The sequence below is a fragment of the Engystomops pustulosus genome, chromosome 6, assembly GCF_040894005.1.
Source record: "Engystomops pustulosus chromosome 6, aEngPut4.maternal, whole genome shotgun sequence".
Classification (NCBI taxonomy): domain Eukaryota; kingdom Metazoa; phylum Chordata; class Amphibia; order Anura; family Leptodactylidae; genus Engystomops; species Engystomops pustulosus.
This window is the reverse complement of record NC_092416.1, coordinates 150,616,117-150,642,789: the sequence shown is the minus strand read 5'-3', so window position 1 is coordinate 150,642,789 and position 26,673 is coordinate 150,616,117. Positions and strand designations below refer to the sequence as shown.

Here is a 26,673-nt window from a genome sequence, read left to right as displayed (position 1 = left end):
AGAAAACCGATTTAGAACAGGGACTGGTAAGTAGTATATACAGTGAGGACAGCACTTTTATATTCACAGATTTTTATGAGTTCACTACATGTGGGATGAGTATTTTGTGTAGCTTTAGTATATTCACGGCAAGAGGCAAAATGTGTGCGGCAGTAATATAGTACACTTTAAGAATTTCTATTTCTATTTCATAATTCCTTCTAGGTTTCTGAATAAACAGCCAAGTAATTCAGATGCTTTATAAATAGTGCCACCATCTACTGCTCCCACTACCCTCTGTGACATGTCAGGTGACTTCACCAGTCAATGGGTCAGGTTTCATATGACCAACGGTTTACAGTAATGATAATTAAAAGGGGCTGTCCACTAATTGCACAAGCGATAGCAAATAATTGATATCGCTTGTGTAATGAAAAGTTATCAAATTTTCTAATATACTTTCTGTATCAATTCCTCAGCGTTTTCTAGATCTCTGTTTGCTGTTATTCCGTAGGACGCTTCATTTTTTACTTCCTGGGGATAAATACCAGTCCCTGATCATGTGATGTCCTCCAGGTGCACCGCTCATTATATCCCTGGTCATGTTGTCACATAAGTGCACAGCTTATTATAACACACAGATCTGATTACTCTCTGGGATATAACGAGCCTTGCACCTGTGTGACATCACATGACCAGGGACCGTTTCTATCCACAGAATGTAAATAATGAAGCTTCCTATAGAATGACAGCAAGCAGAGATCTAGAAAACCCTGAGCAATTGATACAGAAAGTATATTACAACAATTGTATAACTTTTCATAACACAAACAATATCAATTATTTAATAAATCTGGTTGTGTGTAAATATATACATTTCCAATAAATATATTGATATAAAGCTGAAGTCAGTAAACACTGTATGTACCTTCTGCAGAGTTTTCACAGATTTCTGCAGTTTCTCCACGGCTTCAATGTGCTCTTCAGGCCCATTCCTGTACACAGCAAAACAATTCCATGGAATTACAGATGTCATAAAACTTTTGGCTTTACTCAAGAACAATTATAATACCTTATGCACAATAGAAGAAGATGAAGTTATACACACTCTGCTCAAAAACTGTTGACCTATTCCAAGACCTATGAACCATCTTCAAGTAAATACATCAATAAAATGACGAGTATGTGATGATTATGGATACCTGCAACTGGGCTTATATAAAACTCCCAGATGTTGTCCTAGTTGGATTTAACTTTGGGACCTCAGCTGCAAGGAAATAGTACTTACCGAGCCTTTATTCTGCCCAATAATGTAAAGAGATCTGTGCACATTATATACCCCATCATAGTACAATAAAAAAAATCCAATTCCCAATTACATCAAGGACCCCAGTGTGTACTAGATGGTGTGATCAGTAGACGAGTGTTCTAGTTTCACAGCAAGGTTAGGGTCATGTATGAACATTGTCTTATACCATACATACACTGGACACCTACTTTAGAAGGGCTGTCAGCGACTTCTCCACACTGTAGCTCCGAGCAGCGTATTTCAACACTCTCTCTCCTGCAAGGAATATCAAATTAGTCTTGTTCTTCTTTCCTTTTTCTGTTCCTAAAATCTTAATGACCTATAGAAGTTACAGAGGAGAGATTACCAATTACAAAACTAAAACCATAAACTTTATCACATGCAGTTATGCTATGACTATTTATCAATGTAGTGGGAAAGGAAAGCAAGTTAGGTAGAAAGGTCATTTTGTGAGTTATAATTCTCTGGGACAATATTAATAATTTAGACAGGGTCAATTGTTGACTGGGGACCCATTCACAAGGGGCACTCGGAGTAGTAGTCCATTTGTGGTTCTACTGCTCAGTTTAGCACAATGGGCTGAAAGATTGGAGGTCTAAGATGTGCAAACACATATGACAAAAGCTGTGCCAAATACGTGAGCAGCCATCAAATATACTCTCCCCAAAAATTATGTCAGAGAAAGAAAGATGGGGCATGCCGAAAGCATGATCCTTTTGTTCTCTGGTGGGATAAACTCCCCTTGCCCCATTAAGAACTCCGGCAGGCTTGTCAGAACCGAGTGTGCACATGTATTGGAAAGTTTGTGAGCAAAGGCAGCAATTGGCAACTATTAACATATTATATTAACAAATGAATACCTTTAACCCCTTAAGGACGCAGGGTTTTTCCACTCATTTCTCGCTCTCCAACTTCAAAAATCCATAACTTTTTCATTTTTACGTGTACAGACCTGTGTGAGGGCTTATTTTGTGCGTAACAAATTTTACTTTCACATAGTGTTATTTATTTTAACATGCCGCGTACTGCGAAGCTGAAAAAAAAAAATCAAATGTGGAAAAATTGAAAAAAACGTGCGTCACCTTCTTGTGGGCTCAGTTTTTTCGACTTTGACTGTGCACTCAAAATAACACCTCAGCTTTATTCTTTGGTTTGGTGCGATCGCGGTGATACCAAATTTATATAGGTTTTATTGTGTTTTAATACATTTTCAATAATTAAACGAATGTGTACAAAAAAGAAAAAAAAATTGCCATCTTCTGACGCTAATAACTTTTTCATACTTTGGTGCACGGAGATGTGTGAGGGGTCATTTTTTGAAAATGAGCCGACGTTTTCATTGCTACCATTCTGAGGTCTGTGCGACCTCAGGTCACCGCCAGCCGTAACCGTTTTTATATTTTGATAGATCAGGCATTTTGGGACGCGGCGATACCTAATATGTTTGTGATTTTTACTGTTTGTTATGTTTTATATCAGTTCTAGGGAAAGGGGGGTGATTTGAATTTTTAATATTTTATAAATTTTTTTTTATTTTTTAAACTTTTTTTTTCCTTTTTTTTTACCACTATTTCTTAGACCATCTAGGGTACATTAACCCTAGATGGTCAGATCGCTCCTACCATATACTGCAATACTTCTGTATTGCAATATATGGCATTTTAGCAGCACATTCATTACAATGAGCCACTGGCTCATTGTAACGAATCTGCAGATGCCAGATAGTCTCGGGTCAAACAAAGACCCGAGGCTACCATGGCAACCGATCGCCGCCCCCCTTTGCCGGCGGCGTTGAGAGGGTTAATAGCCGCGATCGGTGCAAGCACCGACCGCGGTTATTAGCGGTGGGGGTTTGCTGCAATATGCAACAACCCCCACCCTTGTATGAAGAGGACTCAGCCCGTGAGCCCTCTTCAGACATTCCCTATACCTCTGCGCTGTAGAGCTACGGCGCAGAGCGTTAAGGAGTATATGAATACCTTTAAAGTATGGTAAGCAAGTGCCGTTTCTGGAAACAAAATATCTATTTTGATTATGGCTTCCACTTACCTGGAGGTCACTAAGATTAGCAACATGGGTGCCACAGCACATGTTTGCATCAACTCCTTCTATGTCAATAATTCTTACTGGGCCAGCATGATCATCAGGTAAACCTCGACTTCTGACCTACAGAAATATAGTCATATTGTACTCTAGTACAAAAATGCACAAAGTATCAAGCTGCAGTATTATCCAGTGAACCCAGATACATCAATGGTTCAGTGTTAAGATACATTTTTAACCGATTTTTAACCAGTGCAGTCTGCAGAAGAACGGACAACTATACAATATGTTAAGATTTTGTCAGATGAGATACCTGCAAGAATCCGTTCTCATAGTGACCTAAAGGTCCCAAAATGATCTTCATGCATGCATGTATGAGCATTAATAATTGAATTGCTTGTTGATGTATGGCTATCGGGTCATAAAAACCCACAAACCTCCATGCATTATATGTTACAATATTATATATTATGCCTTACTTGGTTAAATTCGGGATCATCAGTAGTGATCACTCTCACAATGACGGGCACACGCTGGCGGATCTTTTGGTTTACCAGCTGTTCTATGGCTTCAGCTTGTTCAGTTGTCATGGTTGGAGTATCCAGTTCAATAAAACTGCGCTGTCGTCCCAACTCCCTGTAAAGTTACGGAGTGTTGTTAAATTAACCACAATTTTCAATCTGTGCTCAAAGTCTATTATTAATGCACTGCTGGCCTGGGGTACATTACAAATAAGAAATTAAACTGGCATGTATTGCAGTGGTTTGGATTTATGTCGCACTTGTGCTGCAAATTTCAAGTTTGCACTGATCTGCAAAAAGATCAGTCCCATTAAACCATTGGCTGTTATTCTGCAGAATCCATGAAAACAAGTAGCGTTATCAAGTGAAGTACAATACAGGTGTTTTTTCCACAGCTAACCTACCATGACGTTGTCTTATACCCATACAAAGAGTCTGCAATGGCTGTGATAAGGTGCTGACCTGGAGAAAAAAAAAATGAAAAAAAAAAAATTAAATTTTACAGTAGGATGAGCGTTGATGAGTTTACCACTTGAGTGTATAGGTGCATACATATTGTTTTGGACAGTGTACTATCGGTTGTTTCAACAACACACAGGATGAAAACACGTTCCTGTGCAGATAGGCTTATACTGAGGCTTTCTTGTGTACTTATTGTTAAGAATAAAGGATAAGGTAAGGGCATACCCGAATGTTGCTGCATGTGGTCAAATCTGCGGTTCCAGTCCACTTTCACTAATACCTCTGAACCTGGATCCAAGAGAGACGATACGAAATGTACAGCTTCTGGGCCTTGCCTGGTGACACGATGCACTGGAACCTCGCCAATTAATCCTCTGTCATCAGGCTGGTAGAAAATAGGAGTAACATGGAAATATATAATACATATGCTTCAGGAAAATTACTTGCCTGCAGACAAGGGTTTTATCAGCCAATTCTGGAATCCTTAGGCACCAGTAGAACAACAGTTAACAGAGCGGGGAGTCCAGTTTTGTTCTCTTTGTAGTCTGGCCCTAGGAAACTACAGCCGAGTTCCTTTTCACTTGCATAAGAGCTGAGCAGCAGTTCCTTAGGCCGGTCATTACATAGAGAAAGGAGGTGTGCTTCTGAATCAGCTGGATTGGGTCTGGGTTCTGTGAGCTTTACTAATATTGATGACAGATCATAAAAATAGGTCATCAAAATCATGAGTCTGGAAACCCTTTTAAAGAACTTAGACTTAGCTCTCCGACGCTTGAGTTCAGAACGGCGCCTCCTGTCACTACCAGTGGACGGTAAGTATAAGTTCTTTCTATATGCAAAGTTCTGTCTTTATACAAACTGGGCCAGTACTCCAAAAAAAGGTTGTCATCCTTGACCATCCCTTTAAAAGAAATCTACCATCAAACGTAATAACCAGGGACATTACTCATAGATCCAGGCACCGTAACTGTGGTAATCTTCTTATATTTGTTATCCATGGCCTCCTTCCTTCTAAAATCAACTTTTAAGATCATGCTAATTATGTGAATAGAGCCATGCTGCAGTTTCACGGCTGTTACACTGTGCAGAAGCATGCCCCCCCTCACACTGTGTGCTGAAATTTCCTCTGCTGCAGTAACATTACATCAGGCAAATGGAGAAGAGAGGGGAGTGGTATCTGCCCCAGTAGTACTGCAGGATTTTAGAAGGAAGCAGGTCATGGATAACAATGATAAAAAGATTACTGCAGTCACAGTACCTGAATCTATGAGTAAGTGTCCCTGATTTATTATACTTGATTCTTAATGATAATTTTTTTTTTAAATACAGTTATTACATGCAATTACATTTTACAATAATTATGAATTGTCTACCTGTCCACCTCCTTCTGGGAAGAGAACTGTGTCCTTCAAGATAACATTGTATCCAGACAGCGTCTCCTTCTTCCCTCCATTCTCGGTCTTTAATTGAGCAGGACTGCAGGACACCACTTCTGTCAGCAACTGATGCAAAAAGAGAAAGTTTTTGCAAAAACCCAAATAGATAGAGGAATAAACCAAAGCGCAGACTGGGAACGGAAATAAAGGGTAAGTTAAAGGATATCTAATATTTCAAGAAACATATTTCATAACTGAAAGGGAACCTGGCATCGGGATACGACATTTTAACCTGATGACCGGTTCCAACAACCATTATAAAAAAAGATTGGAATAATCAATATGAAAGAAAGAAAAAAAGGGACCATGTGTATACACAAGGCTCAACTATTATCAAATTACACTCTATATTGCGTATTTAAAAAAAAAAACGCATATCAATAACAAGAACACACACATGACCCATATTTAAAGTTAATTTAAAAGTACATCATGTACACGAGACCAGACCACACTGGAGTGGGTACAAAAACCCACCCAAGTGGCAGCCTAGAAACCACATATGTAAATGTCTGCCTTGTAAAATAAGGTAACTACAAAAATATGCTAGGAAGTGCTAGGAATACATTGGGGAAATACACCAGGATAATAAATGTTATGTGTTGTTATTATTGATATGAGTTTTGTACTTTGATGATACTCAAGCCTTGTGTACACATGGGGGAGATTCATCAGAAGTGTCTGAGGTAAAACTGTTCTAGTTGACCATGGAAACCAATCGGAGCCTAGCTTAAATTTTATAAACCGCTATTGGAAAGTGAAAGCTGAGTTCTGATTGGTTGCCATGGGCAACTAGAACAGTTCTGCTCTCAGACACTTTTGATAAATCTCCCCCATGGTCTTTTTTTTAAATTTCTTCCATACTTACTATTCTTTGCAAGTGTTGGCTTGTGTTTAGATTACCTGGCTCAGCAACCTCTAGCTCGTTTGTGCCAAACGCTGACAACCAGACCAGAACTGACATGCTTTTAGTTGAGTTCCGCTTGCTCAGCACACATCACATTTCACTAGTGTGTAAGGGGCCAAAGTAAACTGAGGACAGCAAGCAGATCTTGTGTAATCAGCTCTATCTACCTATGGGTGATCCATCTCCCTGCTTTACGCACATGTGAGATCGTGTATGCAGATGAATCAGCTCATGTAGGCAGGTAGGAGGGGGGATGAGGGAGTGGGGCTGAGTGAGGAGGAGGGGGGATGAGGGAGTGGGGATGAGTGAGGAGAAGGAAGGATGGCTCGCAGAGATAGAGGCTATCAGGTAGTCAGCAGGGCACAGGACAATGATTTCTGTGTGAGGGTCCCCTCACGATCACACACTCACCTCAGTAGCATAGCTATCTGTCTGACAAAAGAACACCATGTTATCTGTACACGACGGACCAGCAGGAAGATAATGCCAGCTTCTTCAGGGTAATGGCTGCTCCTGACTAAACACAATACAGGAGAAGGATAAAGTAACCAATAGCAACACAAATGAAAAAAAGCAAAATCACATAGCTTAAGAGGTGGCAGGATAGTCACCCAACTTTTCCAAACTCCAGAATGGCAAAGCTCCCCATCAGGGAACAAATATAGAAGCAGAAATGTATGATGGACAGATTTGTAGATTTGTCATTCAGCAGTACTGGGAAGAAGGAAGACAACATGTGGACTGGATGTCACCCAGCTTTCCCAGGAGCAGATATATGACCAAAGGAGGGCATCTATTAGCAGGAGGATTTACATAGCACATTCCCTATGATTTATACTTGTAATGGAAAGGGAATAGCTGGGAATGATAATGCACTCCAGTTTCTGCACATATGATATAACCGACTACTGCATTATATAAAGCAAAATAAAGACATGTAATGGCTGATGCAATTCCTCCTGAGAGGACATGCACATAACTCTCACCCGTCATACAACGGTCTATATTTATCCAGAAGCTGCCATGCCGGGGAAGTAAGTCAGAACGAAACTACAAGTCCCATAACACCCTGCGACTTCCTCTCTACAGGTGCCGTCTTGGGTCAATCTTCATCACTGCTGCTGCGCCGGCCATATTACCGTAATTACTGTAGTAGACATTTTCTACTGTAGTAGATGAAGTACATATATTGTAGAAGTAATATTTTCGCGTGTAGATAGAGGATTTATGTAGAAGATGGGAAAACTGATATATAGGGAAGTTTTATAAAAACCCTCGCGGTTCCTGCTCACTCTCTCAGTGTAAGGATATGGTCACAAGTACCGTAGTTATTGTAATAGATATGACTGACTGGCTATATGGCCAGATAGATGTGCACATCATTACCCTCATTTTTATGGACTCACCCTCTTTAAGCAGTCCTTATCAGTTCACCCTCTAAACTATGATTTTTGCACTACTTCTAGGGGCAGGAGCAGCATCTAAAGACCCCACATCCAATATTGCACCTCCCACTTAAAGGGGGTTTCCAGGGATCCTGGGGAGTGCAGAACACTGCAGTGTCCCAGTCCCAGGTTTGGTAACTGGAGCAGAGTAAGTACACTTTCTTTTTTTTTTTTTCCTTTGTCAAAACTATCCCCAAGGGGTTTTCCAGGATTCCTGGAGAAGGGGGTTATCCTAAGTTTTCAAGTTATCCACTTTACACAGTATAGGGCAGTGATGGCGAACCTTTTAGAGGCCGAGTGCCCAAACTGCAACCCAAAACCCTGCTTATTTATCGAGAGGTGCCAATCAAAAATTAAAGCAGTAACGTATTGCTCCCTGTTCAACAACTTTCAATCATATTGGCCTCCTGAGGACAGCAACACAGTAGAAAGATGGAAATTTTTCTTCATTTTAGCTTCTTTCCAGTTTCCCTCTGTACACAGAGAATCGTGGGGCCAGCAGAAGGTCCTCCAAAAATAATTCAACCCTTTCCAATTCTCCCTCTTCCTACAGTCCCAAGTAGCAAAGTCAGTATCAAAATATGACTGAAAGCAGCATCTTTTAAGTTGTTTGGAACTGCAGGAAGATTCTTTGAGTCCTGTCTGGTGTGCTGGGTCGATGACCCGGGTGCCCACAGAAAGAGCTCGGAGTGCCGCCTCTGGCACCCGTGCCATAGGTTCGCCATCACTGGTATAGGGGATAACAAGGTGATCAGTGATTGCTGTGACCCCTACCGGTCATTTGAACAGGGCTCCGGGCAGTCACTTTGTTATCCCCTATGGCCTATGCTGTGGTGATTGGCAAGGGTCTGACTGTTGGGACCCCTCACCTTGCCATCTATATTGCTGTGTATAAACTATGTAAATCATACATACGTGGAGTTCGTCATCCACATATGGGGGAGCTCTGATCTTCTTACTGTAATAAAAGTAAGTAACAAAAATTATACTATAATATAAGACAAACAAAAAAAAAGTCTTTAACCCTTGAAGATCATACAAAATCTCAAAACTATATCTAGATTTTAGGTTTTTTTTGTCCAAATATAGCGCCACGCTTGCTTACACAAAGTTATACAAAGTTAGCTCCTAATTTCTTGGCTTCTCTTACCTCCTCATGTAACATCAGTACAGAATCATGAAAGGCAATGTCGTCGTCCATATGGTAAGTCACTAGAGGAATCAGAAGAAGACCATAAGTCTTCCATTGCAGCATTGGACGAAAACTAGAAGTCTGATGGGCAATTATAAGGCCAGGAAATAAAAGATCTCCTTATGGAGACTTAAGTAAGGCCGCCTTGTAGGAGTGTGGAGACTGACTTATAGCCATTTATGCTCCCCTATGGGATTATGGGAAATATGCAAATATGTTTTCTAGAATAGGAAATGAAAACATTGGGGCAAATTTACTTACCCTGTCCAGTCGCTATCCAGCGGTGCGTTTTCCGACGCTGATTTGGGTTCTGCCGGGATTCACTAAGGTCGTGCGCCCAATGTCCACTAGGTGTCGCTGCTGCGCTGAAGTCCGCTGGAATTCACCTCCTCCTCGGTGTATGTGAGTGCTATTTTTGCGAAAAAAAAAAAATTCTGCGGTCTTTCCGAATCCGTCGGGTTTGCCACGGCCACGCCCCCCGATTTCTGTTACGTGAAAGCCAGCGCCGATGCGCCACAATCCGATCGCGTGCGCCAAAACCCGGGGCAATTCGGCGCAAATCGGAAAAATTCGGGAATCCTGCCGGAAAAACGCGATTCGGAACCTTAGTAAATGTGCCCCATTGCTTCTTAGGTAACTTGTATGGCAGCCCCCTTAACACCAAGCGAGACTTTCAAGAAGCCTAATAACACCACAAGCTACACCACTATATCTATTCTAGAAGAAACAGACTCCCAACTGTAGACAGAGCTGTTTTGATGTAGTTGCATCTCTTTAGTACAATGTAGGGAACTGGTTTAGCTGAGTGAGAGTATTTTGATTAGGGTCGGGAAGTTACATGAGATGGCATTACATGATTCATCCACAGGGGGTGCCTCTATGTCCCAACGTTCCAGGAATTTCCGAATCCTTCTCTTTCTAGAATAATCAAATGTTGAGAAGATATTAACTCTTTCCCTCTCCGCGTCCGATGCATTAGACGCTGAACACAGTGACTTAGCGCTCAGCATCCGATATATCAGCAGCGAGCGCTTCCTGGTTCTGTGACATCACCCTGTCCCGCGTCACGGTGATGTGTGAATGGGGCGGGTGGTAATTGCAAGGAGACACCCACTCACTGACGCCACAGAACGCCATATGCGGAGGATGTAGTAGTGCATGTGGTGTGCAGAGGAGGTAGTAGAGCACACATTGTGCGGAGGATGAAGTAGTGCACGCTGTTTGTGGAGGATGTCGTAGTGCACGCTGTTTGTGGAGGATGTAGTAGTACACGCGGTGTGTGGAGGAGGTAGTAGTGCACGCGCTGTGTGGAAGAGGTTGTAGTGCACGCGTTATGTGGATGAGGTAGTAGTGCACACGGTGTGCGGAGGAGGTAGTAGTGCACTCGGTATGTGGATGAGGTAGTAGTGCACACATTGTGCGGAGGATGAAGTAGTGCACGCGGTGTGTGGAGGATGTAGTAGTACACGCGGTGTGTGGAAGAGGTAGTAGTACACGCGGTGTGTGGAGGATGTAGTAGTGCACGCGGTGTGTGGAGGAGGTAGTAGTGCACGCCGTGTGTGGAGGAGGTAGTAGTGCACGCCGTGTGGGGAGGATGTAGTAGTGCACGCGGTGTGTGGAGGAGGTAGTAGTGCACGCCGTGTGTGGAGGAGGTAGTAGTGCACGCCGTGTGTGGAGGAGGTAGTAGTGCACGCCGTGTGTGGAGGAGGTAGTAGTGCACGCTGTGTGGGGAGGAGGTAGTAGTGCACGCCGTGTGGGGAGGAGGTAGTAGTGCACGCCGTGTGGGGAGGAGGTAGTAGTGCACGCCGTGTGGGGAGGAGGTAGTAGTGCACGCCGTGTGGGGAGGAGGTAGTAGTGCACGCCGTGTGGGGAGGAGGTAGTAGTGCACACCGTGTGGGGAGGAGGTAGTAGTGCACGCCGTGTGTAGAGGATGTAGTAGTGCATGCAATGTCAATTGCACAGTAATACATACACATCCAGTATATAGCACCCTTAGTAGTACTACAAAGCCCAGCTGGCCCTGATCTCCCTATGTAGCAAAGCAGGAACTTACCTGTAATAAATATAGCAGACAAAGCCCACCACCACAAAGACAGTGAGCAGCGCCAAATAGCACGCATACGCAAAATATAACTCTGTTAATGGTAGAAAAGGATATTAGGATAAATTGATATTATTATTAGATATTAACCATATTGCTGCCAGAACACACACACATACATATATATACAAACTCCTGAACAACCCCCTCAACCGTGACATTACTGTCTAAGGCTGGAGTCACACAGATGTATGCTCGCCCGACTACAGCATACGGTGTCGTGCTGGAAAATTGGAGGGATGCACAATGCTCACCCCTCCCCTCTCCATAGAAAACAGAAAACCGCAGCACACACGGGGAAAGATGAAATTCGTCTGAATGATGCCTAACAGACATTCTACAATTATTTCATCTACCTATATGTTTCCAGAAACATATGATTCCAACCCAGAACCCTGGTAGATTTAGGTCTCATAAATCTACCTATCCCAATGAAATACTAACATGTTAAAACCTTACATGTGCACTTTTAAGCAATGGGACCCTAGATTTTGTGATGTCAAGCTCCAAATCTCGCACAGACTTAGGCTACATTCACACGAACGAATGGGGGACATATATACAGCCGACGTATATACAGCGTATATACGTCCTCCATACACAGCAATGGGTTACGTGCGGCACCGTACCGCTCCATAGCTGGGATAAATATAGGACATGTCTTATCTTTCCCCGGAATACGGCGCCATATATTACTATGGAGAGGGGCAGGGTAAGCGGCGCTCACCCCCTCCTCCTCTCCCCGGCGCCGCCGAGTACCTGCCGTGCTACGGTGCGGCGGGAACACGTCTGTGCGAATGTAGCCTTGAAAATGCAAACGCAGACAAAGCCGCACCCACCCGGGCGGGCCGCGGCCCGATCACATAGGCGTTTCTATGGAAACGCCTGAGATCGGGAATGAGCCGGCGGTGTTTTGCGTTAATTTAATGCAAAACACCGGCGGCTCGTTCACGATCGCAGGGGTTTCCATAGAAATGCAGATGCGATCTGGCCACGGCACTTCCCCGGTGGGTACGGCTTTGTCTGCGTTTGCGATTTCAAATGCAGACAAAGCGGTGCGTGTGGCACCAGCCTTAGATGTCAACTATAACACTATTACCTGCAGTCGTCACTGGAGGGAGCTCTGCAAACGGACATAGTATGGAATCAAACAGTGTAGCATGCAGGAAGCTCTACCTGGTGCTGGCAGCAGCGATCTAGTATATTATGGGGGTTAATGATCATTAGGCAGGCTTGTTGCGATCGTTCTATTTCTTTGGAGCTCAGCTGCCAATCAGTGGCTTTGCCCATTTAATAAATCTCTCAGCAATGGATTTGATTTTTGTACAATTTTTTTTTTAATCACAAACCATAAATCTGACTTTATATGGCTGTAGTGATAAAGGTAGAGAGGTAGGTACTACAGTTAGCCTCATGATTTGTGATTGTGATGTGTGTGGGACATGAGGGAACAGATGGGAGTAAGGCTGCTTTCACACTAACATGTATCCGCCCGGCCTTTCCTTGAGCACACGGCAGCGCACTGGAAAGGAGCATTGCTCCCCCCCTCCCTGTCCATAGGTAAAAGTATGGGAGGTCTGTAATTGTAGGGGAAGACGGAGCCTACTCTATCTTTTTTCCACGGTACATAACGGCCCAGTGGGCAATACGTCCATCAACATGGATAAATGTATTGCCCATTGAAAGGCATGGGAACGTATGCAACCCATACCGCAACAGTACATTACGGGTTGCATACGGCGGTTTTAACACGTTCATGTGAATCCACCATAAGACCAAGTTTGAAGGATGTCTGTATGGCAGAATATCATCATATAAAGATTATGAGGCATGAAGTTGTCGTAAAACACTTTGTCGTGCAACGACATTAACATACACCTTCTTCATGTCAATACAGGCAGGGGACTGGAGGGATGTTGGAAAGTGTCACAATAGCAAGTTGTCATTCTTTGGGATGCCTAGGCGATATATTGATCACTTATTTCCATTATCCCAGACTTATAACTTTCTACCACTGTACAAAAGTAAAAAAACACCTAACATACTCACCTAACTGGTCTTTGCTAATCTTGATCACCTAGAAAAAAGACTAATAAAAAGCAGGCCAGAGCGTGTGGATGAAATGTCCGGTGCTCTGGGCTGCTAATTGTGCACGCCCCCGGCGGGGCATCGCCTCCCTCTCCAACATGGGAGAGGGAGGCATCTATCACGTAAGAAGCGTGAATTCACGACTCTCACATGACGTCACCTCCATCTTCCAGCATGGGAAAGGGAGGTGAGAGATGCATGAGTAATTAGCAGCCCGGAGCACCGGACATCTCGTCCCTGCGCTCCAGCTTGCTTTTTTCTAGGTAATCCCAGTGTGTCAAGATTAGCGACTGTCAAGTGGAAGAAGCTAAAATCGCTTCGATTCTGAGGGACAAGAGCTGTCAGAGAACAGTCCCGGCAGGCTCCCATCCCGTGGTCCTGACAAAGGCGTTGCACTAGCAGTTGTTTTCTGTTTAAGCCATTTATGTGGGTTGGGAATTTAAAAAAAAAAAACACAAAAATAATATTTTTTTTAAATAGAAAATCCTATAATAAATGCCTCACTTTATCTCTATGCAAGAGGTCAGGAGCTTTGTATCAAAGGTTTGTACTAATTACTAAATTACTTTTTTTGAGACCCGGTTATGAAACAAAAGGATTTGTGTATATTTTAGGCCTCAGGTAGACTAGCATCATCCAGATGAGAGTAATTGATAGCAATTATAACATTACAGACCTCTTGTCGCATCCATCTTTCTCCTTCACTAACCCTCAAAGGTTCTAGCACTTGCCAGTCCATTGTATAACCCCCGGCCACAATTGTAACATCACAGTATGATGTCATCCTTCTATGGTTCTATGTCGCCTGAAGAGGTTACAGTAGATGATGCTTTTAAGGATTCAGATGTGACTCCTTCCAAAAGTTTTACCCGTTGTAGAGGAGCAGCATTTATGTCAATGATAACGGAAGTAAATGTCCAACACTGATGTGAAACTGTCTAACAGACAAAATGTCATTGTTGGCCACAGCAACCAATCACAGTGAAGCTTTCATTTTTAAACAGCTGATTACAACATGCAAGCTGTGCTGTGATTGGTTGATATGGCCAACAAGACCGCTGTTATACTGATTTATATATCTACAACATATGTGGTTTCATTTCCTGACATTTACTTGATTTTATGGTCTATGGACCTACTCACAATGCTATTTTCACCAATATGAGGGTTAATTCACACACCATTTGGGCATACCGCCGTGTGCTGGAGAGATGGAGGAGGTGGCAAACATTTGTGGCACCATACCACCGCCGGGCCGCCATTGCCATCTGTGGGAACGGCAAATTTGCAGCCGCATGTACGTCCCCCCAGACGGCTATGTGAATGAACCCTTAACATGTCCTAGTTGTGTTAATTTTTTGGTGCCACCCCGATGCAAATCGGTAACGAAAATTGATGTTATGGGAAGTGAATGGAGTTCTGATCAAGCAGACACAGCACCTATGTTCCTATTGACCTCTAAGGGACCCTTGTGGGCCCCTGTTCTATAGCCCATATTTTGTAATTAAATGGTAATAGTACTTTGAACTTTAATAAATTGATTAAATGGCCAGTATTATTGCAATCTTGCTAATCATTATTTCAACAAAAATAATTATAATCTATGTTGTGGTATTTGTTTTTATCCAAATTTCTCCTACAATGACTATGATCACTGCCACCTAATAGTCCAGAATTAGGCTACATTCACACTGCCGCATGGGGGATGTATATATACGGCCGGCGTATATATGGCCGATAAATGTCCCCCATAGAAGGCAATGGCCTACGGGATCGGTACAGTGCCGCACCGTACCGCGCCGTACCCCGTGAAAAGATAGGACATGTCCTATCTTTTCACGGCATACGGCGCCGGGTGCCATGTATCCCTATGGGGAGGGGCGGGGGTGAGCAGCGCTCACTTCCTCCTCTCCCCGCGCGCTGCCGTGTGAATCCAGCCTTAGACTGGACTGCTCATCTAGTATATATCCTGTTCAAAGTTCAAACCAGACATTTACATACACTATATAAAAAGACACATATGATGTTTTTCTCCCTCAGGGTGCGTTCACACGTTGCAGTTAAGGCCGGTGCCACACATAGCGCTTTGTCTGCGCTTGCAAACACAGACAAAGTCGCGCCCACCGGGGCGGGCCTCTGTGTTTTGCATTAAATTAAACGCCGATGCGATCGGACCGAGGCCCGCCCCGGTGGGCGCGACTTTGTTTGCGTTTGCAAGCGCAGACAAAGCGCTACGTGTGGCACCAGCCTAAAACTGCATCGCAATCAGCTTTGAGGTGATTTTAGGTGCAGTTTTGTCATTTGAACAGCTCAGTCATGTTTGTAGCCTCCTAGCTCGCACCTGCCTTTTCAGCTTTGCCCGTAACTTTTCAAAAGAATTGAGATCAGGGCTTTGTAATGGCTACTCCAAAACTTTAACATTTTCCTTAAAGGGATTGTCAACTTTCAGCAAATCTATTTTGTGAAATGTGACAGTCCCTCCTGCAGCAAAACAACCCCATAACATAATGTTATCCCCCCGTGTGTCACAGCTGTAATTGCGTTTTTAGGCTTGCAAACTTCTCCCCAGTGTCGTAACTTGAATCTACAGGGCCCAGTGCAAAGTCTGTGCCAGGATCCCGACTATAATGTAGGGTTTATAGTACTAGTCTTTTCATATGGGAAAGTGACACCTTATAGGCCCCTAAGCCTCCTGGGCCCGGTTGAGATCACACCCTCTGCACCCCCTCAAGTTATGTCCCTGCTTCTCCCTTGTTCCTTCAAACCTAACAACGTTTATTATGAACAACAGTTAAAAAAATTACAGTCTTTGTTCCTCTGTGCATTTGTAAACAATAAAGGGGTTGGCCACTTTACCTCATGTTTTTTGTAATGAGTGTTGGGGCAGGAGATTAGGTAATTTACCAATATCCATCTATTAATGGTTCTGCTCCGCTTTTTGATCTAAACTGAATCATTCTGTCTTTTATCTCATCAGCCAGACATTCCTGACCATAAAATGGCCACAGATGGAGGGTCATGTGATCTCTATCTGTCCTTGAACAATTACCCTGCCAGGACCTTAATCTTATATTTATGAATGCTATCATAAGGTCCTGGCAGGGCGATGACACTTTTTACATCAAAGAGATCAGGTGAATTCACATGGGGAAGGCAGATTTATGAAGCGCAACTTTTCGAAAAGTCACAAATCAGCGCAAATCCATTCCTCCTGGCATAGGAAAAAAATTATGAAACGAGTTGTGCCAAATATGCTTTTTTATTTTTTTATTAATTTAATTCACAATTTATTCACAAAATAGTTATTGCATTACATCTGCTTCTGCTAAAGCTGGTGCTAGTAAATATGGTTTTTTATTTAACAGTTTCATATGCACTGCAGGTATCATCACCCTCTTGTGCCCCCAGGAGTCTTATATAAGGAGGTGTCACTCACAGCAGTGTGACAAGTAGTCAAACGATTGACTCAATATTGACATACACCCAACCACTGGGTTTTCCCACAGCTGTGACAGGGCAGAGGAAAGCCATGTGAGAAGGAATCCCATCATCTGACAGGAGGATGCCCTGGGAGAAGCCAAGTACTCTGACTTAATTGTGGGATTTCCCCAACTATTTCACTTTTATTTCTCCTGTTTTTCAAAGGAGCTCCTGTACAGGAGGTAGAAACCATATATATGCATGGCCTTTAAGTCTCCTTATACACCTTCACTGGTGGCCTAACTCCATAAGAAAAATAGTTTCTTTTCTCACATGCATCTATAGCCTCTCATCCATCCAAACCAGTTCCCCACACTGTGCTGAGGAGATGCAAAAACATCAAAACAGCGCTGTCTTTATTTGGGAATCTATTCCTCATAGAATAGAAAAACTGCCTTGGCTTATATTTGTTATCCACGGCATCCTTCCTTCTAAAATCAACTTTTTCAATTATGCTAATGAAGACAATTGAGGTGTTATCAGATCCCCTCTATACTCCAGATTCACAGACTGTTACATTGTCCAAGGAGCACTTTCCCCCTCCCAGTCTGTGTTCACTGCTGCAGAGATTACAGGAAGTACAAGGGGGAAGGGGAGACTGTGACCGGCTTCACAGTATGTGTATAGGACTTTCAAAAATCCCATACACAACACTGCTACTGTATTACACTGCAGATTTTTCAAAAAAATCCAAAAAATGCCATTCTTCTTGTCAATCTGGCATGTCCCTGTAAAGATGATATTGTTCTGAAACAACCACTTTAATCTAATTTTACCTCTCCACCCTTGTTGTGACTTACCAGTATGTAGGTTCTTAGAGAGCGCTATGCCACGAAATCTGTGGATCATTGAGTGTTCTGTAAAATTTAATAAAGTTATGGAAAAGGATATTTGTGGGCTTTTTAGGTAATTTGAATCATTTTTCTCAAGGTCCTGCAGACATGTACTGACTTACAGACTTTTCCTTTACTCTAACAATTTTATTTAAAGAAGAAAGACACAATTAAAAAAACACAATTTATTAATAACACAAAAAAGTTACAAAAAGATAAGAACTACACAATACTCTTTTCTTTTTTCTTTTTCAGCATCATCCACTTAGGTCAGAACTCGGCCTCTGAAAATACAAATGCATGTTATCGTTTTTTTATAGTGTATAAATCCTGTATAACGAGAGGTCATCACATTTTATAATGGAAATCTACCATCAAAATCAATAATGATAAACCAGGGAGACTTAATTAGAGCTCCAAGCACTGTAACTGTAGTAATCTTCTTATATTTGTTATCCAGTGCCTCCCTCCTTTTAAAATCGAATTTTAAAATTATGCTAAAGAGTCTGTAGGGCTCTGTGGGGCGTTACCAGAGCCCCTCTGTACTGCAGTTTCACAGGCTGTTACATGGTCTCCCCCTTCCCTTGCTCATGCCTGGCGCTTCCCCCTCCCTCTACCTGATGTAATCTCTCAGGAGCAGAGGAAGTTTCATAACACAAAGGAGAGGGGAAGTGCTTCACAGTGTAACAGCTTGTGAAGCAACAGCATGGAGAGACTATGGTAATGCCCTCAAGAGCCTTTCTGACTCATTAGCATAATTTTAAAAGTTGATTCTAGAAGGAAGGAGGCCATGAATAACAAATATAAGAAGATTACCACATTCACAGTGTCAGGATCTATGAGTAAGTTTTCCTGGTTTTTCATGCTTCATTTTGATGGTAGATTTTCTTTAACAGTATTGTTGCAGGGCTAAATGTAGAGTTGATACATAATCATGGGACACAGAGAAGTAACTTTCTGGGCACCGTTGCAAATTCAAGAGATGCATTTTCTAGGTCTTATTGCAACCACAAAAATTTGCACCTCCTTAGGTTTTCTATACAGAAACCATTAACCTATATAAAAGATGTCCATGCTGTAAGTGTCTCCAACTCAGAAAAATGATCTCTATAGGGGATAGACGATATTATTTAGAGTTTGCCAGTTTTCACCTATCCTATGGATATTCCAACCAAAATAAAATAAGCACTCCAGCGATATCTGAGTGATAATGTGTAAGGATGCACTGATAAGTATCATTTTGTTCCATTCTGCTTGCTAGCTAGTCTGAATACTGTTACTCAATTTCTAGCAGCCTTGATTGATTTACACCACACTCATCTGTCTCCTGTGAACTCTGCTCTGGATCACTAACAGTTAAACCAATGTGGTGGACAGAATCTCTCCTCACTCTCATTGCTGCCCTGTCTGTTATAAGAAAAGTGGTCCAATAAACTTCTAGATTGGGGCTCTGACACTAATCTAGTATTCATTCATTCTGTATGTATGTTGGACCCTTTGCACATATTCTTGATTATCTGTTTCCCTAATGATTTTGTACTGCATTGCCCTCTAGGTTCTGACACTCATTTGTCGACTATCCTTTTCTGTTTGTATTGTCTTCTCCTTGTCTCTGTGTTTTCACTTTGTTGCAGGTAGGGGATTTCAACCAGTTCTCACCTACTGCTTAGGGTAGGTAGGCGCGCAACAGGGTTTAGTCTCAGGCCCCACTGTCTTTGTATGTTCCCTCTCCATTCTTAGACCCTACATAACAGTGTTCTTTTATTCATAGATGAAGTTACAACATTTCAACTGTGCTGCCCTGCCCCTTGTTTCTATTGTATGGACAGATGATATGTTCTTTTGGTTGGACAACCCATTAAAAGCAAATCAGTGAGATGTTGATATAGGGACTTAAGCGACTTACCTATATTAGAGCCAGGCTTTTATATACATCTCATATGTCATCCTGTTAACAGAAATGTAATATAATTATTATATCCTTTTAATATTTATTATAACATAATTACACAAGTCAACTTTAGGCATCATTCACACTGCCGTTGCCCGCCGTACTGTAGTACGGCAGGCACACGATGGGGAGAGGAGGAGGGGGTGAGTGCCACTCACCCCCGCCCCTCTCCATAGGAATATATGGCATATGGCGCCGTATTCCGGAGAAAGATAGGACATGTCCTATCTTTCTGTGGGCTACGGAACAGTAGCCGTATATACGTCCCCCATACGTTCATGTGAATATAACCTTAGCCTTTTTGTCTATTAGTAAAACAATAATGTTTGATCCTCACAATCATTCCAATGGATGGGTGTCTGATTTCTTTTAGACTGTGGCACTTTTGGCCACCACCAAAGCTGCCCCCGCCCAGAGAGCTCACCACACACCACTGGAAGGGAGCCAGGTAATGTGAAATAAACATATATATACTACTGAAATTATTCATAATGATAACATAGGCATTTAAAATCAGCACAGCATAGGCTATTGGAACCAGCTAAAAATGACATTCCTGGTGAAGTTTTGTGTGATTAAAAAAATTGACCATACAGCCGGGGGGGGGGGGGGTGAAGGGGCATTATGTTCAACAGTGCCAATGCATGTCACTCACTTACCCCAGCCTTATCTAAATAAGGTAATTAAGTCAGAGTGTTATTTACTCTGTAGAAGGAGAAAGTAACTGACACTTCCGCAGATCTACAGACACTGACTGTTCTCACAGTCCCTCCACTTTTTTAAACAGAGACAAAGAATCTTAAATACAATAACTCATATTCCAGATATGGAGTTATGGTCCATCCCAGTCCAGGGCTAAATACATATATGGGATCAGGGCAGCAAGGTAACCGCATACTTGGGTCTCAGCGTGCATTAGTGGTCCTGGAACATGAGATATACAGAACTCTCAGTGGGAGCATGGGAAGTTGGGCATGTCTGGTCTCAACATAATCCAGAAATTGAGCTGGATCCGAAGACACCAATACCCTGATCCTATGACTTCCCATTGAGAAGTTAGGAACTCTGATTTAAGGTGGCAGCTTGCCTAGAGCCCTCCTACGCCTAATATAAGCAGGTCACCACTTTTGTCCATTGTCTTTATTTTACCATCACATGAAGAGCAGGAAAGGATCTGCAAGTGTGGACTACACTTGTAATCTACACTCTGTATTGTGTGTGTACTGCTCTGTCTAATGTGCCCTTAAGGCAATCAAATATAAAATTTAAGGCTTCACAGTTTCGGAATGACCTTGTTACCACTTTACATGCCCCAGATTGTAAATGATGTTCTTTTGTAATCTAAGATACACTTACATCCAAATCATCCAGGTCGTCCATTGTAGGAGGTGCACCCTTGTCTTTCACATTGTTGATCAACTAGAAAAACACAATAATAAACCATATGTTTATGGCTGTAATTTTGACGCTCTGTTCACATTTGTATATTGATGTTTATGATGGTCTTGCAATGAATCCCAATGAATAAATGAGATTTCTTAAGCATCTATGCACCAGTGTGATCAGGGCCTTATATAAGGTGATGTAATATAACATTTTGTAATGTGTGACTTACATCCAGGTAATGTTCTGCTAACGCCATCTCTGCTTCCTCTTCTGTATCCCAGTCCCTCCAGTTATCAAAGTCTACAGACAACCAAGCAGGCTACAGAGAAAACACCACAAACCACATGTTAGATAATAATATTTTCTGTAGTATCTATGCATGACATATTCATTGGGAAAGGGGAAATCATTCAGCTGTGGATATGTGTAATACTGTGACTGCTCCATGTGTTACTGAATGGCACAGAGTTGACTTTACTGCACTTGGCGAGGTGATGCCATTAGTTCTGTCCCCTGATACATTACAATCACATGGTTATCAGTTGCCACCTTGTGATTCTCCTTGGTTAGTCTTGGCCAAGCCACCTTCTCCTTCCATTTTCTGAGAAAGCATGTAATCGACCGATCTGAACGTTTCTCTCTGGAATCCTGAATATAGAAATACTGATTTATCAACATTGTTCAAAACAGTGTGAATTAAGATTGGTCTAGGCCTCAGGCCAAAATGTTGGTAGGATACAGCCCAAACCTGACCTCTTATTACAGCGACCTAGAGCTGACCACACGTTTACAGGGCTATCTCCATAATAGTCTATGGAAGCTATGGAGATGGCAAAGGCATATTTCACCTATGTAACCATGTAAACATGTAAACAGACTTCCAAATATGGATCTACATTCATGCCTGCCACATACTCACTTATTTGCTATACAGGTGGTCCCCTACTTAAGGACACTCGACTTACAGACAACCCATAGTTACAGACAGACCCCTCTGACCTCTGGTGAAGCTCTCTGGATGCTTTACTATAGTCCCAGACTGCAATGATCAGCTGTAAGGAGTCTGTAATGAAGCTTTACTGATAATCCTTGGTCCCATTACAGAAAAAAATGTTTAAACTCCAATTGTCACAGGGGCAATTTTTTTTTTGTCTGGATCTACAATTATAAAATATACAGTTTCAATTTACATACAAATTTCAACAAACCTCCGGACCCTATCTTGTACGTAACCCGGGGACTGCCTGTATAAGATTTCCAAACGGATATTACTGGGGTGAAGGCCTAGTTTCTCCCTACCTTTGGTTGTACTCTGTCATACAGCTCGATCACATTATACATCTGTATATTATCTTCATTCAGGCAGCTGTGCAGAAAAATAAAAGGGAATATTCAGGTTATCCCACATTACAATTACTGATATAAAGAATGAGCATTAGAGATTTGTGCCCAATTACATGTATACAGAGCTGACCCTTTAAAGGCAATTTTTTTTTAAACTATGTAAAAAAAAAATTAAAAAGCACAAATGTCATCTCTCCAGAAGGCAACAAACCTCATTATGAATAATATCAATTTCATCAATTCAAAATTGGCAGCTGTACTTGTAAGGGGTTTTTAGGTCTAATAAGTGGGGTTCAGGCCAGTCAATCCCTTTAACACATGGACTGAGTTTCAAACAGTGAATTTATATTGTCACTCTCACAAGTTGCTGTTTATTTCTAATACTAATTATTAATAGTATTGATATTACTAATTTGCGATTACTGAATTGCTGTTACAAATACCATTGTTATTTTTTTAGTATATTGAATTGAAGGAGGATCTGTAAATTGAAGAGACCACAGTGCTTAGCTTTCTTATACTTTGTTAAAAAAAATGTAACTTAGAATATACTCCTTTAATATAATTCGATTATACTGAGGCTTGGTGGTGTCTGGAGGCTGGTATTTGTATGTTTTTTCTGTTTTCCTTTTGCTTTCTCAGTAAAACCTTTTTTATTATTATGGACACTACCCACCTGAAGATTAGCTTATGTTCTTCAATGTCCACCTTAACATCTCGGCTGTTCTCAACACAGAATTCCAGGAACACGTACTTGGCCCGGTCATACCACAGGACCTTAGCAGGCTGCCTTAAACTACAGGCAAAAATATATCAATATTTATGCATTTAGGTTACTGTGACATTATTATAGCAGAAAATAAGGGAACCATGAGACCCACTTTAACCCACTCTGGTCGTGCTTAGGCTATATTCACACTAATGCGTGCCCACCGTACAGTAGCACGGTAAGCACACATTGGCGCCGGGGATGAGCGCCGTTCCCCCCCTCCCCTCTCCATAGAGAAACATGGGGCACGTCACCGTATAGTAGCATGGTAAGCACACGTTGGCACCGGGGATGAGCGCCACTCACCCTGCCCCTCTCCATAGAGAAACATGGGGCACGGCGCCGTATTATGGGGAAAGATAGGACATGTTCTTTCTTACGGCTACGGAGCGGTACGGTGCCGCACGTGTGCAGCACTGTACCTCTCCTTTAAGGCACCGTGCGCCCATTGCCATCTATGAGGGACGTATAAAAGTCAGCCGTATATATATACGTCCCCCATATGGCAGTGTGAATGTAGCCTTCGGCCTTAATCAGACAGCCATATGGGGGACGTATATACGGCGACATATATATGTCACATATACGCCCCCCTTAGGCCGGTAATGGGCGTGCGGCGTCGGTACGGGAGCGGTATGGTGCTGCACACTTGCGGCACCGTTCCGTAGCCGTGAAACTATAGGACATGGCCTATCTTTTCTCAGCCTATGGCGCTGTGCGACACATATCGCTATGGAGAGGGGCGGCAACGTGTTACGACTCCTCTCCCGGGCGCCGATGTGTGACCGATGTGCTACGGTACGGTGGGCACATATCCATGTGAATGTAGCCTGTGAATCCCAAACCATGTGGTGGCTGGATTTCACGGAGGGAACACCATAAGGCTTCATTCACACGAATGTGTGATATCTCCAGTCCCGTATTTCCATGCTGTAGGAGACTTTATGTATGTGACATTTTTCATCTGTATGCAGCATGTATTTAACCCGTTTTTATACGTCCCCTAAGGCCATACGGAAATATGGGAGAAAAGAGGACATGCTCTATATTTTTATACAGCCAGTAAATGGTTTTTATACAGCCTGTAAATGGTTGGACGTATTGTACATTGAAAAGAACGTGGTTGTACGTAACCCATAAAAAAAAGCGGTCCAAGGAGTCCATGGCTCACCACAGAATGACCGTGTCGTATGTATATATGTCTTAGGCTACATTCACACAAATGTAAGGGGGACGTATATGCGGCCGACGTATATATGGCGTATATACGTCCCCCATAGCCAGCAATAGACTCCATAGCATAAGCATAAATTACTAGTTTTTACTAAATTTCCTTTAACAAATCTATTAATCTGCTAAACCCCTTCTACTGTAGAACAGAATAGCATATAGAGAAATGTGACAGTATCTGTACTACATATGCAACAAATCTGGAACTCAGGAAAGAAAATCTGGATTCAGTTGGACTTTATTTTGGATACTGAGGCCGTGTTCACACAATGAACGTGATTAGTATTTGGGAGGTCTCGTGTAGCTTTCATAGACCAGACACACAAATATTCCTGGTCCAGAATGAGAGGAGTCGCTCTACAGGAGTTCCCAGCAGTTACACGAACTCTTATTAGATGTGTTTCGGGCAGTGTAGTCTTACCTCATGATAGGCCTTCAAAATCCACGTATGATCCTCTGTGAAGAAGGTTCAGCTACTGTGGTAGATGAGGATCTGCAAGCACTGCTCCGATGACCACAACCAAAAGTCACTCACAATTCCTATTTTTAGGAACAGCTGCCAGGCGCACTATCTCTCCCCCTCCCCCCTAGGAAGGCTCTGTCACTGTATTAGGAAGAATCCACTGTCTTCTGGAGTATTCCTCACATAGGACCATGTGCTGTAATATACAAATACAATGTGGTATGAAATGTGGTGAATTATTACAAATACAGAAGCAAATTTACCTAAAATGGTCCAAAAATGACCTTGGCATTTGGGAAAGGTATTACAATAAGCGCAATGTAAATGATGGCTCTATATAAATATTATTATGTGTGATACTATTATTATACTATTATACAGTGATACTATTTGGACACTTTAGCCACTGTATTCTTTTGCATATTGAAAACTGTCTAAAAATACTCAGCAAATTTGCCTATAGGATACATCCTCTGGTTGAGGATGGGTTTCCTCCCACACTCCAAAACACACTGGTAGGTTGATTAGATTGTGAGCCCCATGGGGACAGGGACTGATTTGGCACTCTCTGTGCAGCACTACGTATTCTGTGTGCGCTATATAAATAAAGGAATTATTAATAATAAAGCATTTTATGCAGAAATACATAGAAAGCTTTACCGACAATAAGCCCAAGATTGTAATACATTTTGTAAAACTGTTCTCAACACAGAATGAGAAAATCTAGTAGTGTTTTAATTGTTTTCCGAGGAATACATATGGGGACAGATCTTTGTCACCCCACCCCAACCGTGACATCATCAGGAGCCAGCAAGCCATTACCATGATAGCTGTGAGTCTCTGTGAGACTACCTGATATTTTATTCTGCTGGATCTGTAGTGCTCTGCTGGAAGCAGCAGTAAAATCCCAATAGGATGAAATACAGCAGCAGTGCAGTATATGCTATGAGTGATCAGACCCCCACAAGGGTCAAGCACCTTAGGAGGCTTAAGGTTGCATTCACACAACGCGGGGGACGTATGTACAGCCGCAAGCCCTCATACAGCTCTGTATGTTGAAAATTAAAAAAAGTTATGAATTTTTAAATGAAGGGAGCAAAAAACTGAAACACAAACCGAAAAAGGGCATTGGCAGGAAGGGGACAAAGAATCACTTTTGAAGCCCAACCAAACCGCTATTAACCAATGGGATCCTTTGGGCTCATTGGTACCTATTATGTGAAGCATTCGGCACTTCAGTTATTACACTTCTTTATGGAACCTTTGTTTATTTGCTAAGAAAATAATGTCACTTTTTTTTCCACACTTAACTGTTTTTTTTTTCACTGTGAGAAACAATTTTCTCACATAAAAGCTCCAGTTTTCCATTCATTGTCCGTCTGTATGGTGACAGGAGGATGGAAATATACCGGGTGCTGAGTGTTAGTGATTGTACTTAGGTAATGGAACAGAAAAAGGAGCCTGGGGGTGGAAATAACACAAAGGAACAATCCTATTACAGAGCAAATAAAGGTGGATTCTCCTCCAGCCTCTCCAAAAATCATGTTCTGAATTCTGTGTCTAATCATTTATAATCATATTACCGTAGATGAAAAAAAATATTCAACAACTTTCTAAATATGTCAGAATACTTATCTTTTACAACCTATATTACAGTGTGTATTACACTCCAGAGCTGTAATCGTAATTATGCAGATTTTAGAGCAGGTCGGCTCACATCATCTGCAACTTGTT

The 26,673-nt window shown here is 42.2% G+C and overlaps 1 protein-coding gene across 1 annotated transcript in view; it reads right to left on the bottom strand.

Moving 5' to 3' along the window:
* AARSD1 (alanyl-tRNA synthetase domain containing 1) overlaps positions 1–25,100 on the bottom strand; it is a 31,158-nt gene extending 6,058 nt beyond the window's left edge. The window contains exons 1-15 of the mRNA XM_072113527.1: positions 24,898–25,100; positions 23,154–23,273; positions 22,433–22,499; positions 21,683–21,781; positions 21,363–21,452; positions 21,104–21,166; positions 20,407–20,417; positions 7,069–7,150; positions 5,688–5,816; positions 4,540–4,699; positions 4,257–4,314; positions 3,811–3,967; positions 3,338–3,454; positions 1,477–1,607; positions 908–974 (exon numbers count right to left, since the gene is read on the bottom strand). Of these exons, the coding sequence (XP_071969628.1) occupies positions 908–974; positions 1,477–1,607; positions 3,338–3,454; positions 3,811–3,967; positions 4,257–4,314; positions 4,540–4,699; positions 5,688–5,816; positions 7,069–7,150; positions 20,407–20,417; positions 21,104–21,166; positions 21,363–21,452; positions 21,683–21,781; positions 22,433–22,499; positions 23,154–23,273; positions 24,898–24,902 (1,356 nt within the window). The 5' untranslated portion in view covers positions 24,903–25,100. The remainder of the gene's footprint in view (positions 1–907; positions 975–1,476; positions 1,608–3,337; positions 3,455–3,810; positions 3,968–4,256; positions 4,315–4,539; positions 4,700–5,687; positions 5,817–7,068; positions 7,151–20,406; positions 20,418–21,103; positions 21,167–21,362; positions 21,453–21,682; positions 21,782–22,432; positions 22,500–23,153; positions 23,274–24,897) is intronic.
* Between the last annotated feature and the right edge of the window lie 1,573 nt (positions 25,101–26,673).